The sequence below is a fragment of the Hippopotamus amphibius genome, chromosome 5 (assembly GCF_030028045.1).
Source record: "Hippopotamus amphibius kiboko isolate mHipAmp2 chromosome 5, mHipAmp2.hap2, whole genome shotgun sequence".
In the NCBI taxonomy this organism is placed as follows: Eukaryota; Metazoa; Chordata; class Mammalia; order Artiodactyla; family Hippopotamidae; genus Hippopotamus; species Hippopotamus amphibius.
Genome location: NC_080190.1, coordinates 61,838,822 through 61,855,608, shown reverse-complemented (window position 1 = coordinate 61,855,608; position 16,787 = coordinate 61,838,822). Strand labels below are relative to the sequence as shown.

Below are 16,787 nucleotides of genomic sequence, written 5' to 3'. Positions count from 1 at the left end.
CACTGAATCTACCGTTGCATAATGTAAATGGAATACCTAATGGAAGTATCATTTTCATAGAAGATGAAAAGACAAAATATATATGATGGTCCTTTGCATACGGAAGTTTTTCTAAATTTAAGAATCCACCCAGAGACCATAAACAAAAATAGGAATAAGTGACAGCATTCATGGGAAACATTTTCAACATCTTAATCCACATACTTGGTAAAGCTCTGAAACAGAAAAGAAGAAAGTTAACTTTATAGGTTACAGATTCTAAAGATGATAGAGAATTAACACAAGGTGAAACAATAACGAGGAAGCCTTTGTATATAACTTATAAAACATTTTACCTTCTGTATATATGTGTAAACATCTTTTTCTCCAAAGAGTTAAAAAGAATAGTGGTCATGACTGTCCTTCTTGTTCAAAAGTGGTGTTTCTTTAAATGTATCTGAGTTTAAAAACAGATGCTCAGTGGTGCCTGCTGTCCTTATCCTGCCTTGTCTCAAGTTGGCCTCTGGGTGTCGGTTCATGGTAACTCTTGGGTTTTGAGTCTCTGCCTGTCTTCCTCCCAGGGGGCCCAACATTTTACCCAGAACAAGCTAAACTTTTTACATTTTGTCGCAGTTTCTTTTATAGTATGGCAGCAAGTACTGTCATTTCTTACCATACCTGGAATACTATAATATTCTTTGGCAGTGCAGTAAAACAAAAATTAATCTAAAAAACAGCCATGTTAAAGGACTAGATTCAAATTAAACCATATTCTAACATATCAATGAGAGTGTGAAGGACTATGGCCCGTTGGGGTTATACTTAAACCAAATTCTAGATGTTATAGCCAGAGAATGGTGAAGATGACCTAGAAAAGTTCAGTGTAAATCATCATATGCATATGACTTTCCAAGCATATAATAGATGACTCAAAATAGGAAGAAGGAGCAGTTATTTTATCCGTAGATTAGAGTTTAGGTGGAGTAACGTGTATTAAAGGGCAGGGGGCAGGGGCTGGGGGGAAGGACCGCTGTTGGGTGGGAATTCCAAAAATCTCACACAGGTAAGTATAGTTTGGGACAAAGAAAAGACTGGTGTCAAGGTTGAGTCCTTAAACCCGGAGTACATCTCTTTTTAGCTATAGTGACCCATACGTCTCACTTTGCAAAAGAGACTAATCATTTGAATCTTTGCCATGGATGTGCACATCCAGTAATGGACAATCCAGTTTCTTAGGAAAATTGACACACATTATTTCTTCCTCTTCATTTCTTGGAGACTCCACAGACAGCTACAAATGTGCAAAAGTCAGGAGCACATCTTTTTCACAAAGGAATCTTTAATTCTGCCCTGTAGGGTTTTTTTCCACAACCATTTCCTGTGATCTTTCAAATAGGTTCATTAAGGATCTGGGTGTTCCGAAGTAATTCTTTGAGGTGGTTAGTACCATTTGTGGTCAGTGTAATTTGTGGTTTATATTTGGCCAGAGCATTCACAACCTCAAAAGCCCTTCCCAGATCTTCCCTGTGTAGCTTTTGGCGGCTTCTGTGTACCCTGAAGAAAGTATTGCTGCTCTGATGCCATAGTCTATGAAAACTGCAAATTTTTCCTGGACTGTAAGAAGCATTTCCCACCATATTCTTTCCAGTCTTCCTCCTGGTTTCAGACTGTTGGTAATATTTTGGCCTCATGTTGGTTTGGAGGCTTGGGGATTTCTTATGGTCTTTTTTGTTTTGTTATCCTACTTTGAAATGCAGATTAATTATTTCTCCAGCTTTTTACTTTGACTATTTATTTATAGGAGGAATGTATTTGTGCAAGTCTACCCACACATACACTATTTTAGTTTCACTGGGGCCCTTAGCAAGGTATTCCTAACTGACCCCACTGGGTGACTCTCTGGATGGTTTTGTTTTGTTTTGTTTTTTCTTCCCATCTCCCAGGTTGTTTGAGCACAGGAAGCATTTCTTCCATACTGTCTGTGTTCTGTTTTATTTGACTCACATTTCCTTGGATTCTTCCTTCATATTTCATGGTACTGACTTTCAAGAATAAAGATGTAATTGAGAGGCATGCCTGCAGTGGGTAGTTTGCTGTTAGCTGATAGTTTGATTGATTAAGACGATAGGGTTATTCTGCTTGATCCTGACCTAACACATTGGCTCGCCTTAGTGGACCGTGGTACAAGGACAGTGGCTGGTGCAGGGAATTGCCCACTTCAGCAGCGCTCTGACATACTTGATCTGTTTCTCCTTCCCTCAGGAGAAGCTCTGCCAGCAGAAGTATAACGTCTCCTGCATAATGATCATGCCCCAGCACCAAAGGCAAGGATTTGGACGGTTTCTCATTGATTTCAGTAAGTGGAGTACTTGATTTACTTTCATGATCCAGCGAGCTGATGGCTGTTAAAGGAGAGTAGCACATAAAACTTTATTTAACCTACTTTGTTGTTTTTATCAATAGATAATGGGTTTTCTACTTATACTTACATAGGTTAGAAAATCTTCCGCGAGTGAAAAATGCACTGCGACTCACTATTGTACTCTAGGAAATTGAGACTCGCTCCCTCGGCAGTGTCACCAGCTCACAAAGCCGTTACCCTGAATGAACCGGCAGCATCACATTCTGTTCTGTGGGGCTCACGCTCATTAGCACCAAAAGAGGCAATTATTTGCGATTACAGCCAAAGGAAGTGTTATTTAAAAGGCTTTTCAGCTTTCTAAAATTTTGCCTATAATCTTGCGCGGTACAGAGCAGGAAAGGGATCTTTCTCTTCAGAAAAAACAATCCTTTAGGTAGCCTCTCCTAGCCTCTCTAGTAGAAATAAATGTCTCGTTTTGTTAATTTCCCTTTTCTGTGATAGAAATTATCACAATGTTTGTATCCAGAGGTTGCCCAGGAAATATTTTTTATGCTCACTTGTATCTTCTGTGTCTCCTCAATGAAAATCAGAATACTGTTTTAAAGTATGCATAGGATAATGTTTTAAAAAATTGGTAGTTTTTTTCTCCCTGTTCATATTATATTGGATATGTAAATGTAGTATTATGGCTGCATTTGGAGGATTGTTTCAAAATATCCAGATAACATGAAGGCGAGGCATTCCATGATAATAACCACTTCCGACCATGTAAAAATCTGTCGCTAGAAACTGTGTGCTTCTTCATTATCAGATTTTAAACTGAAAGTAGGAAAACATAGCAGATCATGTAATCTTCATAAGGTACATCAGATGAAACACTAAAATGTAAGTGTGCTCAAGGGAAACCATGAAGTAACACGTTGAGTCTAAATCCAGATTATTAGATGTTGAAATATTAAAGTTTGGGTGTAAAATATAACTGTATAGCAGTTTTGGACTGATTTGTGTAATTTATTGACATTGAAGGATACTATTCTTTTTTGAAGTATTTTTATTGATTATATTTTCAGGTGATATTTCTAGTTATTAAGTCATTACCCAAGTCTTACTCTTCTTTCTTGATCTAGTTATCCCATGGAGGGCCATCTTACCAGAAGTTCACCACTTGTATTTTACAGTCCTGGTTGTAATGAGTTCTAAGGGCAAATTCAACTGTCTAATTTTGGAGTTTTTTGTGACCACTGTTCACAAGTTGTTCCTAAATTCTATAATTTCTGGTATGCATAGCAGCCACTCGAGCCTTAAACTTTGGATAGTATCTGCATGCTTACAGAATAAGGCAAACTTCTTAGCTCAATATTCAGCATCTTCCAGCAGCTAGTTCCAGTGTATCTTTTAGGCTTTTTATGTATTACTTCATATAGTAATCTTCATTTTCTCAAATATTCTGAGCAGGTTCCCATACTTCCATTCTTTGTCTGTGCAGTCCCTTCCTGAAATGACCACTTCCTCCTTCTCCAGCCTCTGTCTGTTCAAAATCCTACCCATTGTTAAAAGCCTCTTCTTCCTTTTGATCCCACCCCCCAGAGTTTCATCCCATTCTTTTTGGCTCCATATCTCTGCAGTATAGCACTTAGACTCAATTCATTCTTTTGTGGTAATTATTTGATATGTGTCATACTTCCGACTTACTGTAAACTCCTAGGATACCTTCTTTGTATTCAGTAGGACAGCACACTCAATAATCTGCATTAGATATATTTTTGTTAATTTGAATTGAATCTCCGAAGTGTTGTGGTCACTGCCCACAATAATTTTCTACCTGAAATTTAAAAGGGACTAGTACTTACCAGGTAAAAATGCAGGTCTCTAACTACAGTAGCCTCTTATTTGTACAGCATGATCTGGCACTGAGGCCTTATGCATTAAATAACAACCCTGGAACAAAGACATTCCCTTCAAATGCTAAATCTTTATGTTAACCATTTTAGCAAAAACTGTGTTAGAGTCTGCTCTGTTTTTTTGAAACACGAACTCAGGAACACAGTGGAGCCTATCTGGATGGCTCAGGGCCATCATGATGAATGCCATCCATTCGGGTGCATCCAGGCAATGCAGTGCTGCAGGTGTCACTTGAGGCTTTCTCTTTCATGTACCCTTGGTATCACCGTGCACTGGAGTGGGCTAAGGAGTATGGTGAATGATCTGAATAAAATTGAAAGGGGGTTGGTGCTGTTTCTTTAGAGAAGAGAAGACCAGGGGAAGAATTATATAGCATTCAGAGAAAATGGGGACTGGTGTAAACCCAACAGAAATTCAATATAAAACCAAAAACTAATTCCCTGGCTACACAGGTTTTAAAGAAGATAGAGTAGGCCGCTGAAAAAAAATTGATAGCATCTCCTTCTTTGGAGTTACTTAAAATAATAGTAGATAAATATCTTTCTATGATGATTAGATCCAGTCTTTTGCAGAAGGAGAAGATAAACCCCATGAGCTCACATAATGCTTGTCAACCTTACATTTCAGAACTCAGGGCAAAATAGATAACTGGGGCTACAGGTTTTCTAAAATCGGCTCTGTTTCTTAAAGGAAGCTTTTAACTGTTAGATTTATTTTATTTCTGTTTGTACATGAGCCTGAGGGTCATTTGGTCAGGGGAGGTATTTTCAGTAATTCAGAGAAAGTTGTCAGGCAGGACGCCTTTATTTTAAGGCTGATTCAGGAAGCCGAAACAAGATACCAACAGAAGGAAAGCTGTTCTCTGCCCAGCTGCCCACTGGCACACTGGAACATAGACATGGGTGAAAAATGATGTGTTGTGTGTATATAAAGAACTGCAAATCCAAAGCTTTGAACACTGTTCTTCAGGACAGTCAAGAGGTGGAATGGTCATCCCAGGACCTAATGCTGTCCTTGGGATAATGTTGTTTTCTGTCTTTTCCTAGGACAGCTTGTCTGGGATGTGTCAGAGCAGGGCTTCCCGGGAGGTCATCTGCAGAGCTTGGCCAGAGTGACTAAAGGGCACCAACTCCTAATCTGCTCATAAACCAACCCATGGGTTTTGTAACTCTGCCCAGAACTTACGTGGGTGGAGGAAGGAGTGACTTGTCATGGGTTGAAGCTGATACTACATCTCTTTTTCTCTCCTGGTTTCTGAGATTCCCTCGCTCCCTCAGTCAGAAAATTTTTAAGTCCTCCCCATCTCTGTCTACACATACACACACACACACACACACACACCATTCTCCATCCCCAAGACATCTCAAAACTTCAGAGAAGCCCCCTTCCAACAAAACTTTTGTGATTTCTGCTTCCCAGCTTCCCAAGGCAGGGCAAGTAGCTGCTCTTCTTCCCAGGGTGCTGCTATATAGTGGGGCAGCAGCGTGTTCCCTGCCAGGCTGTGCCCTGCCCCTGCTGCCAGGGCTGCCCAGCAATGCCTTATCCAGCTTATTATTTTTCCTTTAATTTTGAAATAATTTCAGACTTAGAGAAAAGTTATTAAAATGGTACCAAGAATTCCCATATACTCCACCCCAGCTCCCCAGATATTGACATTTTATCACATCTGCTTTTTGCTTTTATTTCCCTCCTGCTCTCTCCCCATCCCCCTCTATCATAGTGAGATGTATTTCTTTTTAGGAATCATTTGAGAGTAAATTGCAGACCCATTGCATGTTTACCCTTACTATTTCAGTATGTTTTTCTAAAAACAAAGATGCTCTCATACATAACCACAAATGATCAAAACCATGAAGTTAATGTTGATTCAGAACTGTTATCTAATCTACCTACCTTGTTCAAATTTCAGATTTTGCCAGTTTTCAAGTAATGCCCTTTCCAGGGGGGAAAAAACATTTCCCCCAGTCCAGGATCACAGGTTGAGTTATTAAGTCTCTTGAGTAATCTGGAATAATACCTGAGTCATTTTTTTGTTTTGCTTTCTTTTGTTGTTGCCTGACATTTTTGGAGTGCACAGGCCATTTATTTTTACAGTGTCCCTCAGTTTGGGCTTGTCCGATGTTTTCCTCATGATTAGATTCAAGTCTCGATTTTTTGATAGGAATACCATAGAGGTGATTGCCTCTTATCAGGATTACATGATCATTTATTTGTCCCATTACTGGCTTAAGGTGGTGCCTTTCAGGTTTCTTCATTGTAAAATAGCCTTTTTCCCTTTGTAATCAGTAAATATCTAGTAAGAAGATACTTTGGGGTTGTGTAAATATCCTGTTTCTCATCCAGTTTTCACCTACTTCTTTTGGCATTTATTTATGATTTGTATCTAAAATAGTTATTACTTTGGTAGTTACCAAATGATGATTTTTAAAATCGCATTGTATCTTCTACTTATTTGTTGACATTTGCTGTAGGGAAGAGCTTCCTTTATTAATTTTTTAGTTAAATATTTACTACATTTATTTCATTATTTTTTAATTTATATAATTATGGACTACTCATGAATTTTTATTTTAGTCTGTGGATTATAACCTGTTGCTGCCATTATTTATTTTGATGTTGAAATTGCCGCAGATTTATTCAGTGGAAACTGCTTCAATCTGGCTCCTGTGTCCTTGTGACATGTCTGATCCTTCAGCCACTTCCTTTGCATTCCAGATCAGCACCACTGCAAGGTTTTAGTCTATCCTTCCATATTTTTGTGTTTGTAACTCTCTTCTCCAGTAGCAAGAAACCTGACTTCCATTACCCACAATATATTTATTTATGTGTTCAGTCCTAGAATACACATTAAGTAGTTTTAGAATTGCTAACTCATACCAGTGTGTAAAACAAACCTCCTAACCAGAGGTCAGTATTTGTATATGGCTCTTTTTGACTTTACCCTGAGTGTATTTAGTTAAAGTGCTATTTCCAATGTTAGTTGGGTTAGTTCTCTGTAATTTTCCCCCCTTCAGTGTAATTATATTATTCATTTGAAATACAGTTAGGCTTATTTGTTTCTGTTTGTTATCCACTTTAGTTTTTCTCTGTCCTCCTTGTGTATGTTTTTTTAAGATGATAAAACATTAACTATTGTGATTTTCCAAGTGGAGACTATGTTAAAGGGTATACTCAGAGAAGTGTCACTCCCCTCTCCCACTCCCTGCCCCAGTCCCATTCCTGACCCTTTCCTGAAGGCGGCCAGTCTTATTAGTATTTAGTTTATGCTTCCTACGTTTCTTTTGGTACAGATGAGAAAGTAGATGTGTGTTTTCTAATTTCTTCTCCTTTCTTACACAGAAGGTAGCATGAATAGTTCTCCATTGTGTGGATGTATGTACTTTATTCACCTAGTCTCCTAGGTATGGACATATAGGTTGTTTCCAATATTTCACAATTTTGAAAGTAAGAAGCTTAGGCAGATTTTGACTGCTGTATACTTATGGAGCGGTGAGAGTCTGTTATATATACTTTCAGGTGTTTAGGACTCTGCTCAGCTGGGCCATTGCCCAGCAGATAACGAGCTTTTACTCAAGCCTGCAGAGCCAAAACCCTGCCTGGGGAGCAGGCTACAAAACCTGTGCTCCTCGGCTGACCCAGGAGAGACCCAGGGAAAGCAGCTGATTCAGCAGAGGTTGCAGGACATTGTGCCAGGTAGTAGTGAAAGAGGTTGGCATCAGCACTTACTGCGTGTTTGTGTAAATGCATTATCGGATTCTAAACTGGATAATGGAGAAGGTTGAGAAGATTCATTTCTTACCTCTTCATTTAACATTTGTTGATTGGGGCACCTTAGTCTATACTCTGCTAAATACCAGCAACAAAAATGAAGACATAGCTCTTGCTGGGTGGTCACGTTCACTGACAAGCCATCAATTGCTGGGCAGTACATTTCTGCAGTAGATATTGAGAGCTCATGGCATGAGAAGTTAAAGTGAAACCATTCCAGCCGGAGGGAACCAGCATATTAAAAAATGTGGCCGTGTAAGGAAACATATTAGATGTTTGGATAACCACAAAAGAAACTGCAGGTAGATTAAAGACTTAGAGATTAACAAAAATAAAAAATAAAAACGTTAAAAAAGTAGAAGAGGGGACTTCCCTGGTAGTCCGTGCTTAAGACTCTGTGCTTCTGATGGGGGAGGAGGGCGGGGTGGCGCAGGTTTAGTCCCTGTTCAGGGAACTATGATCCCACATGCCACACAGTCAAAAAATTTTTTAAATAAATAAATATTTTTTTAAAAGAAAAAAAGTAGAAGAAAGAATATCTAAGAATTTATCTGATCTTTAGATGGTTAAGGAAGGACATCTAAGCATTGAAAAGATGAAAGAAATCACACAAAAAATGTATAAACTTCACTGTATAAAAATGTAAAACTTCTGTATAGGAAAAAGTATTAATATTTAAAAGTAAACATAATGGGAAACAAATATACCAGGCAAAGTTTTGATATCTGTAGTATTTAAACAAATATAAAAGTGAAGGTTTGATAGTGTTAAAACATAAAACCTAATGGAAAAATCAGCAGAGGACATGAACACAGAATGTGCAGAAAAGGAAAGTCATTGGTGGCAGCAACATTGCTGACATTTACTGAGTGTCTGATATGTGCCAGTCACTGTCTTAGGAGTCCTGACTCATTCCGTCCTCACATCAGCTGTTGAGATATGTGCTTTTAACCTCATTGTACGGGCGAGGAAACTACTTACAATAGAAAAAGAATAACAAAACAAAAACTGAAACAGCCTCAGTATTCAAAGGTAAGAGAGAACTATTCCCCTGAGAAAATTATGGTACATTCATATATATGGAATATTATTAGCCATTGAGAATTATGTTTTGGAGAATTTTTAATAAAAGAAGAAAATATAAGTGGCTTTCAAAATTGTATATATAATATGTTCTCGATTATGTAAATAGTATATGGACAGAAAGAAAGGAAATACACCTCCAGGTTATCTCTAGAATTAGAATTACAATTACAGGCAATTTTAGTTTTCTTATTCATACTTTTTGCTGTAACTAAAAAGCAAATTAATTTAAGAAGCAAGAGTCAGAGGAGACCTGATGTAGGACAGTGTCAGTGAGGATGCATGAAAATGAGGCAGGTGTTTTCCTGTTAGTTCTGCAGCAGGTAGAACTCTGCCAGGCACCTAGTGGTGCTCACTGAATACTAGTTGAATAAGTGAATGAACTGAGCTTGAAAAGGTAGTGAGTAGGCATCCATGTGCAACTTCCCACGGAGTTCAGAGCTCAGTAAGGGCATGCAGTGGGGGAGCCTGTGGGGAGTGGTGGGCATGCCATAGTGGTTGAAACCACAGGTGTGGGTGAGGACAACCCAGAGAGGGTGTAGGGAAACGGGGCTGAGGATGGCGTTCTTGGAGTTCCAACATTTCAGGGGCTGATAGAGTATGAAGAAATCATCGAGAAAATTGTAAAGGGTCTACAGCAGCCTCACTGCTGTGTGTATACCCTGAGAAAGTCATAATTCAAAAAGATACATGTACCCCAGTGTTCATTGCAGCACTGTTTACAACAGCCAGGACATGGAAGCAACCTAAATGCCCACTGACAGATGAATGGGTAAAGAAGACGTGGCACATGTATACAGTGGAATATTACTCAGCCATAAAAAGGAATGAAATTGAGTCATTTGTAGTGATGTGGATGGACCCACAGTCTATCATACAGAGTGAAGCAAGTCAGAAAGAGAGAAACAAATACTGTATATTAATGCATATATATGGAATCTAGAAAAACTGTACTGATGAACCTAGTGGCAGGGCAGGAATAGAGACGCAGACGTAGAGAATGGACCTGTGGACACAGCAGGGGAGGGGAAGGGTGGGATGAATTGAGAGAGTAGCATTGACATATACACTACCATGTGTAAAATAAATTATCTGGTGGGAAGCTGTGGTATATAGCACAGGGAGATCAGCTCGGTGATTTGTGATGACCTAGAGGGTGGGATGGGGGGGTCATGAGGGAGGGGAATATGTATACATATGACTAATTTACTCTGTTGTGCAGTGGAAACTAACACAAAATTGTAAAGCAATTATAATCCAATAAAGATATTTAAAAAAAAGAAAAAGAAAGGAAAAGAAAATTGTAAAGGGTCCAGAAGTAGGAAGAGGATCAGAAGAGAGTGGTGTTAGGGAAGCCAAAGAGGTCAGTATTTCAGCAACAACAGTACTCATGATCGTAGCTGACATTTCTAGAGCACTTACAGTGTGTCAGGCACTGTCACCCAAATTACACACATTAACTCGCTTAATCCTTGCAAAGACCCTAGGAGGTTGGTTACTGGCATCATCTCTCTTTGGGGGGCACAAAGACACTAAGAAACTTGTCTAAGATCACTCCCCAGCCACTATTCAGTGCCCCAGAGAAGAACGTTAAGATAAGGTGTAAAAAGTATACTTTGGAGGACTGTGTATAAGTGAAATTTAAAGAAGTAGATTTAAAAAGCTCGACTGTCAAGGCCTGTAGGTTGTTTTTGTTTTTAAGCTAGAGAGACTGAAGCATTGGCAGAAAGAGAGGGGAGCACTGGTGGAGAAAGATCAAAGAGAAAACAAAAAGTGATAACCAGATGGGTTGTGTAGTACAAATTGAGAAAAGGCATTTGATGAAATTCTGTATTCTTTCCTAATTTAAAATAATCAAACATACTAGCTTGAATTGTAAGAATTCTAAATCTTATATTAATTTTTTCTTCTTTATTTCAGACTTGACTTACTCTTAGGGGAGCTATAAAGGGTAGATGACAGTTGGGTCCAAGAGTCTACAGACTTAAATCTGTAGTTTTCTTGAGACTGGTATACAGATGACAAGCTTGTTAATTACATAAATTATTAGTTAACTGTATCTCTAATCGTTTTAAAAATGACTGTCTATTTGTAGGCTAATCATAAAAGTTTGTAAGCAGCTTCAATTCTTGGCTTTCTTTATACAATATTAAAATACTGTACAAAGTATGAGGGTTGTACTTAGTGGAACAGAACTCGCTCTAGAGAAATTAGGAGTGATGGAAGGAGTTAGGCACTCATTTCAGGAAATCCCCTTTGCTGTTCTTTTCTATGGTCGTATATGTTGAGAAGTTTCACCTTGGCTTTCATGAGGAATGTGTACTATTTACAAACAGAGTCTGTCATTAGTGTGTGCTGCTGGAAGATGGCTGCAGATGACTCAGTGTTGTGCCTACAAGTTATGAACTTGGTCATGTCGCAAGTGTAGTTAGCAGTGTCCTTGTACTTGTTCTTATTTCCTAAGCATGGTGTGCTTGCACATGCGTGCGCGCGCACGCGCGCGCGCGCACACACACACACACACACACACACACACACACACACACACACACACACTTAAGGACTGGACTTAAGGAAAATAAGAAATACAGTAAACTTTTAAGGAAGGATGCTTCTGCGTACAATTTAATATCTAGTTTCACTTTCACTGAGAATTAACAGGTTAATTTTCCACACCCTCATTATTTCCCCAGTCTGGTTCTAATGACAGGGATCTCTTAGGTACTTTAGAGAGTCCAGTCCCAGGCTTGCCTTTCCTTTAGCCTCTTTATAGCTCTTGACTAATTTCTTTAGGAAGCACCACTTAGAAGAGAAAGCATCTTCTCTCTGGTTTCCTGCTCTCCCTGCTTCTCTGCTCTTCTAGGTCCATCAAGCAGAATTAGAAAGTCACATCCTGCATCTCTGCCTAGAAGGATGTGATGTTGAGAGGCTAATCATGTTAACCCTCTCAAAGAGAAAACTTCTTCCCTTGTGTCTTAGATGCTAGCTACTAGCTTAAATGTTACAGTATATATCTAAATGCAGGAATACATTTCATAGTATCTCAGGTTATCAGCTAGCAACTTTTGGTTTTAACAGCCTTCAACAGATTACTTTAAAGGAGCTACCACTTACAAACTTTTCAAAACGCAGTTTAAGAAAAACTTAAGAATACTATTATGCAAAGATTTAGAGTGATTTCATCCTACCTAAAAATTGCTTTTTTTGGAAGAAATTTTTGATCCTAACTGGTTCTATCTCCTATTGAAAGTAGGAGTCTTAATTTAGGAAACTGGTTGGTTGGGTTCCAGTGTGCCACATTTTCCCTGTTAGTAAATTCTAAAGAACCAAGACTGGACAAGAGTCACTGGCTTCTCTTGGAGGGCAAGTTGAGTACAACATCAGGGTGAACAGATTTTCTGCAGGAGCTGGGTCCTAGCCTGACAGGCCCTGGTAAGACATCCCACTGCTTTAGCGGGGTCTCTGGGCATCTCTGCACCATTGTGGTGGACTTAGGGCTGTACTTGCCAACAAGTGACCCAGAAATCAGTCCTGGTAGCCAGAGATGGTGCTGTCTTCATAGCTCTGGTGCCAGTCACCTCACCCTGAGCAGACTCATCCTTTCACCCTGGCAGGCATGTGAGTTCTGTGTTCTCCCTGGTAGGGTAGATGTCCTGCAGCACTCCCTTGGGGTATAAACTCTCTGTTGGGGTAACTATTTCACTTTCCTCCACTTATGAGCCCCATAAGCCAGGCATCAAAGATGTGTTTTGAGGGACCATGGCAGTGTGTCTAAGGCACATGATCTATGACTGAAACACTCTGACCCCCTGTGAGGAGTTCAGCAAACTGAATGAAGGAGCTTTACATTTGATATGTGGTAATTTACCTACTCATGCAAATTTTATTTAATAGTTTTCTCTTTTTTCAATAGCACTGACCATAAAAAACATGGTCAGTAGGCTGAGTAAGTACAAAATAATTTAGAAAGTTGCATGTGTCATTTACATATTCATGGTTTATTACCTATCATGGAAGTAGAGTCTTTGTTCTTTGCTGTAATCTCACCTCCTGAAAGAGGCTGGCACTGAAAAGGTCCTTATTATTGAATAAATGTTAAATGAATTACTTTGGGAAGAGCTTTCTTAATGTACTTTCTCTTTTCACATGTGATTCTTAGGAAGAAGAATTTTATTTTATTAGAACATAATTAATCAGGTGTGGTTTGCTTACTTTCAAATGATGTCGGGTATGCCCTACCTTCTTTTGAGGTCTGGTATTTTTGTTCAAGGGCTGCCTCTATCTTAGGATCATATAAGTTGCACCAGAAAGGAAGCTGTCATTGTCTACTATAAACCTTGGGCAGAGAAATGAGAGCGGTGACAGAATTCACATTTACACACCGTTGGTCGAAGAGACACTTATCTTGTCCTTACTTTTATCAGATAATTCATTTCTTCACGCATTTATTTTCAAAGGAGAATTCCAGCTTTAGTCCTCAGATGTCAAGAAAGCGTCTCTCTTTGCAGAGTTTTCCCAGCAGCTTTCCTCCCTGGGTGAGCACAGGCAAGGCAACCGTTAAAGAATAATAAGTTATGCTTTTGAAATGGTACTCAAGTCCTTTATGGCCTTTTCTAAGATAGGAGCTGCTCCCCCCCCCCCCCCCCCCCCCAGCATGACACTTGTTAGAAGATGGAACCAGCAGCTGTATGCTCAGACTTCTGATGGGTTTTGGAAGAAATGTTTTGACCTATGTAATCAAGTATAATGATGACATATGTTTTAATAGGATTCTAGTTTATAATATAATAAGGAAAATGGCTATTTTTCCTTATTTTGTCATTATAATACGTTGCACTAGAAGCCTTTGTCATGACTGCTTTATTATACTGGGCTGAAGTACAGTATATTTTAATATGCTAAAGATAACATCAAGGTTGAAAATTGAGTTCTAAGTGATTTATTCAGAGAGTGACTGTTACTGAATGCATTGAAATGAGCTGCATGAGGCAGTGCAGCTAACGACTTATTTATGTATCTTTTTAACTAAGCTTGTCATAAATAAGAGCAAATAAATAGCTCTTATAGAATAGTTTGTATTCATTGCTTCAATGAAAACATTGTAAATATGAAACATACAGTCCACAGCTACTGTTTTGCCTTACACACCTGAGAATTTTTCAAGTTTTGGCGTGCAGGTGGATTTTTTTTTAAAAACAAATCTTTCGTCTGTTTGAATATCTGACATTGACCGGCATTTGCAGCGAGTCATTTTGAAACCCACTACTGGGCAAATTCCATTCCAGTAATTAGTATGAGAAAACCTAGCCTTCAAGAGTAAAGGGAACCCTGGGAATTCCCTGGCCGTCCAGTGGTTAGGACTCTGTGCTCTCACTGCCGAGGGCCCAGGTTCAATCCCTGGTCGGGGAACTAAGTTCCCACAAGCCCTGTGAGGAGGCCAAAGAAAAAAACAGTAAAGGGAACCCTGGCAGTGCCATCATGGGGGCCAGGACTTGTTCACTGCCAAACTCGAAGCCATGAGCACAGTGCCACACAAATAGGAGGCCAGCCCACAAAAAGTCTGTTGAGAGAGTGAGTGAATAAATGAATGCCCAAATGTAGTCAGTCCTCTTCTTTGTGTCACTGACAACTGCCAGGTTCACCCAACCAGCGTATGGCAGAATTGGTGCTTGATCTCAGATCTCCTCTCGGTCTTTGTTTGTTTGTTTGTTTGTTTGTTTTCCACTCACTAATTCTTTCGTCCTTTCCTTCAGCCAGCATGCTTTACATGTTCTCTGCCAGGGTTGGCCTTGGTGATGAGATCATCAGGATAAATGCTCCAGTTCTTGCCAACAGGGAAGTGGATAGTCAGACACACCAAGGATTCACCCTGCCGTATATGCTGCATGTGTGGGGCTCCGACAAGTGCAAAGGAGGAAACGTGTGTCCAACTCTCGTTTCCATTTTCCCAGTTAAGATATTTGCAAAGGAAACATTTTACCATTATTAAACCAGAAGCAAGAAAGATTTTGTTCTGATTGGTGGAAATGAGTGCTATACCTGGTTTTGGTTTCAAGGGAACTATTCCCTGTAAACATATTTTCCAACTTGTAGTAGTATGTTTGAAGTAGAATATTGTAAGATAATAGTTTGATAACGTCCTCTCATGAGGGTATTTCTAAACAATGTATTTATAATTTTAGCTGGTTGTAAGGTAGTAATTTTTGTATATCTGTTTTGGGTAAAGCAGTTTTCTTGCATTTGTTTAGAATTCTGTTAGGAAACTACTAGTTAGAAATCTGAGGAATTCCCTAGCAATCCAGTAGTTAGGACTCTGTGCTTCCAGTGTTGGGGGCCCGGGTTCGATCCTTGGTCGGGAAACTAAGACCCTGCAAGCCATGTGGCGTGGCAGAAAGAAAAAGAAAGGAAGGAAGAAAGAAAGAAAGGAGGGAGGGAGGGAAGGAAGGAAGGGAGGAAGGAAGAGAGGAAGGAAAAGAAAAAGGAAGGAAGGAAGGAAAGAAAGTCAGATTTTTTTTTCTCCCCCGTAGATTTGTGTGTAACATGTTTCTACTCTAACATAAATGCCTCATTTTCATGTTTGCCAGTATAAAAAACTTGTTTTATACTTATTCATGTTGAGTCCTGCTTTGAGTTACATCATAGAGGAGCTTCTTTTTTTCAACAAAATTGTTTTAAATTAATGTTTGTAAAGTGCTTAAAAATAGTTGGGTGGATTAAAAGTAATTCAGTTATGCACTCACCCACATTGAAAAAAATATGCAATGTGATTATATAGCAGAAGGTATTAAAAAAATGTTGCTGAAATCTTGAGGAAAAGGTAATGCAAGTAGACCTCACTATACACAATATGTTTGCACATGTCCTTTTGGGGGTGCAAATTGAATTATTATTTAAAATGAAGTAGAGAATTCTTTCTGTAAAAGGAGTTTTCCTTTGTTTCCATACTAGATAGCAAGAAGGCAAAAATGATATTAGGGTCTTGTTGAAAGGGCGCAGGATTCAACTTGAGGAGGCTCCCACTGGGCATTAAATATAATAATAAAGATAACAACTGCAATTAATTGAAACTCATCAAATGTATAATCTCACATTCATGATGACATTTAAAAACAAACAAAAGAGGATGATGGGAACTAGTTTCTTATCTTGCAAACTGGTAAATAAAGCATTTAACCTGCCTTTCCTATATGAACTATACCACTAGGTGACCAAATAGTAAATGAAGAGAAACATCTTTTTATAAACGTATTCCAGCTAATAAATGAAATGAAATAATAGAATTAAAAAAGATAGAATTAAAACATCACATTTTGTAATTTGGCCAGTGAATGAATGGATCTAGACATTGAGCAAGAGCAGCAGCAAACATTGCAAAAAGGGGGATAGAATTTAAGTGCTTCCTGATCAAGGAACATACCATCACCTGTAGTTTTGCCAAAGAATCGAACCCAAGTCTGATCAAGCCTCTGGATCCAGCTGCCATTTTGCAGGAAAACAGAGACAAAAGGAACAAATTGAACTGCGTTGGATGTATGCAATCAGCAAAATCCAGATTGTAAGAAACCCTATAGTCAAATGGCCCCTGTTCATCAACAAATAAATTATAAGGAAAAGAAGGGAGTGGGGGCGGGGGAGAACCCATAGATTAAAAGAGACTTAAAAGACATTCCTTCTTTTTTTAATGGACAAGATT

The 16,787-nt window shown here is 38.9% G+C and overlaps 1 protein-coding gene across 1 annotated transcript in view; it reads left to right on the top strand.

Annotated features, from left to right (window-relative positions):
* KAT6B (lysine acetyltransferase 6B) overlaps nucleotides 1-16,787 on the top strand; it is a 180,957-nt gene that overhangs the window by 141,061 nt on the left and 23,109 nt on the right. The window contains 1 exon segment of the mRNA XM_057735003.1: nucleotides 2,242-2,335. Coding sequence (XP_057590986.1) covers nucleotides 2,242-2,335 — 94 coding nt within the window.